Here is a 1,368-nt window from a genome sequence, read left to right on the forward strand (position 1 = left end):
GGCGGCCCCGCGCCCGGCCCGCGCCTGCCGGCCGAGGCGTGCAAGCTGGCGCTCATGGTGCTGCTCATCGTGGCCATCACCCTGGGCAACGTGCTGAGCCTGCTGGTCTTCCTGCGCGCCCCGCAGTTCCGGACCTCCCAGGGCTACCTGAAGACCTCCCTCGCCCTGGCCGACCTCACCGTGGGGCTGGTGGTGGTGCCCTACTCCGTGTACAGGGAGGCCAGCGGCCTGGCTGCCAGCCAGGGGCCTGTGGGCGCCTCGGGCTTGGGCCAGTCTCTGCCCTGCTTCATCACCGGGCCCATCTTTGCTGGCTGCACCTTCGTGTCCATCAGCACCATCTTCCTGCTGTCGGTGGAGCGCAGCGTGGCAGTGCTGAAGCCCCTGCACAAGAAGGCGGTGGTCACCAAGCGCCGCACTGTCTGGCTCATCTTGCTCTCATGGTCCATGAGTTTCTCGCTGGCCGTGGTCCCCCTCTTCTCCAGTCCGGACATCACCCTGCGCTACAGTCCCTGCAGCAAGATGTGCAACTATGCCTTCCCTGAGGCCAGGCTGCCCGGCTCCAGCTGGAACGTCATGCTGCTCTTCCCAGCCTTCGACTTCTCCCTTCTCGGGGGCACATTCGCCATCAACTTCATCACCTTTGCCGCCATTCGCCACTACTGTAAGGCCCGGAGGCAGCTGGGCAGCGAGGTGCAGGGGGGCAACCGGCTCTCCTTCTCAGATATCACCGCTGCCAAGACCATCGGCATCTTGACCTTTGCCTTCTCGGCCTCCTTCAGCCCCATCGCTGTCTTTGTGGTGGGCTCCGTCCTGGGCTACCAGTGGTGCCAGTTCTCCTTCTATGCCTTCTGGATTTTGACCTCCAACAGCTGCTGGAACGTGGCCATCTACAGTGCCTGGGACCCCAAATTTAGGCAGGGGGTCAAGGACCTCTTCAGTAAGCGGATGCTGAAAGCTGCCTCCCAGCGTGCCAGCAGCGCTGCAGAGGGGGATTTCTCTTCTCCTGCCTGCGTGGCTGTCCTCAAGGAGATGTTTCGGCCGGAGAATGCTTGACAGGACATTAGGCTTTGTCAAGAAGGCTCTAGGTTCCTACCACAGACACCGTGGCAGCCACAAGAGTGCATTGTGATTTGGGTTTGTAGTAGCTCAGTCCTGCTAGTCAGTGCAGACAAGGAAGTCTTTGGCAGGGACCTGTGTTTTGTCCAGAGCTATCATGATGGGAGATCTGGGTGAAAACTATTTAATTTCTGTTGTCCTATGTGCATGAAGAGGCAATGACTGTTTCATTCTTGCAGTGCTAGGTTTTCTTGCCACACGGACTGTGTTTGCTCATGTGCATGTCTAAAACATAAGCAAGCCCAGGGAAAG

At 59.5% G+C, this 1,368-nt stretch overlaps 1 protein-coding gene across 1 annotated transcript; it reads left to right on the plus strand.

Annotated features, from left to right (window-relative positions):
* Nucleotides 1-54: 54 nt before the first annotated feature.
* LOC102387768 (beta-1 adrenergic receptor-like) lies at nucleotides 55-1,053 on the plus strand. The gene has a single exon (XM_006024717.1). It carries the CDS (start codon nucleotides 55-57, stop codon nucleotides 1,051-1,053), a length of 999 nt encoding a protein of 332 aa, XP_006024779.1.
* The last annotated feature ends 315 nt before the right edge of the window (nucleotides 1,054-1,368 follow it).

This window comes from Alligator sinensis, unplaced genomic scaffold, assembly GCF_000455745.1.
Source record: "Alligator sinensis unplaced genomic scaffold, ASM45574v1 scaffold511_1, whole genome shotgun sequence".
Classification (NCBI taxonomy): domain Eukaryota; kingdom Metazoa; phylum Chordata; order Crocodylia; family Alligatoridae; genus Alligator; species Alligator sinensis.

Excerpts from the sequence above, each read along its gene's own strand:
- LOC102387768 (XM_006024717.1), top strand. The coding sequence starts at position 55 with ATGGTGCTGCTCATCGTGGCCATCACCCTGGGCAACGTGCTGAGCCTG.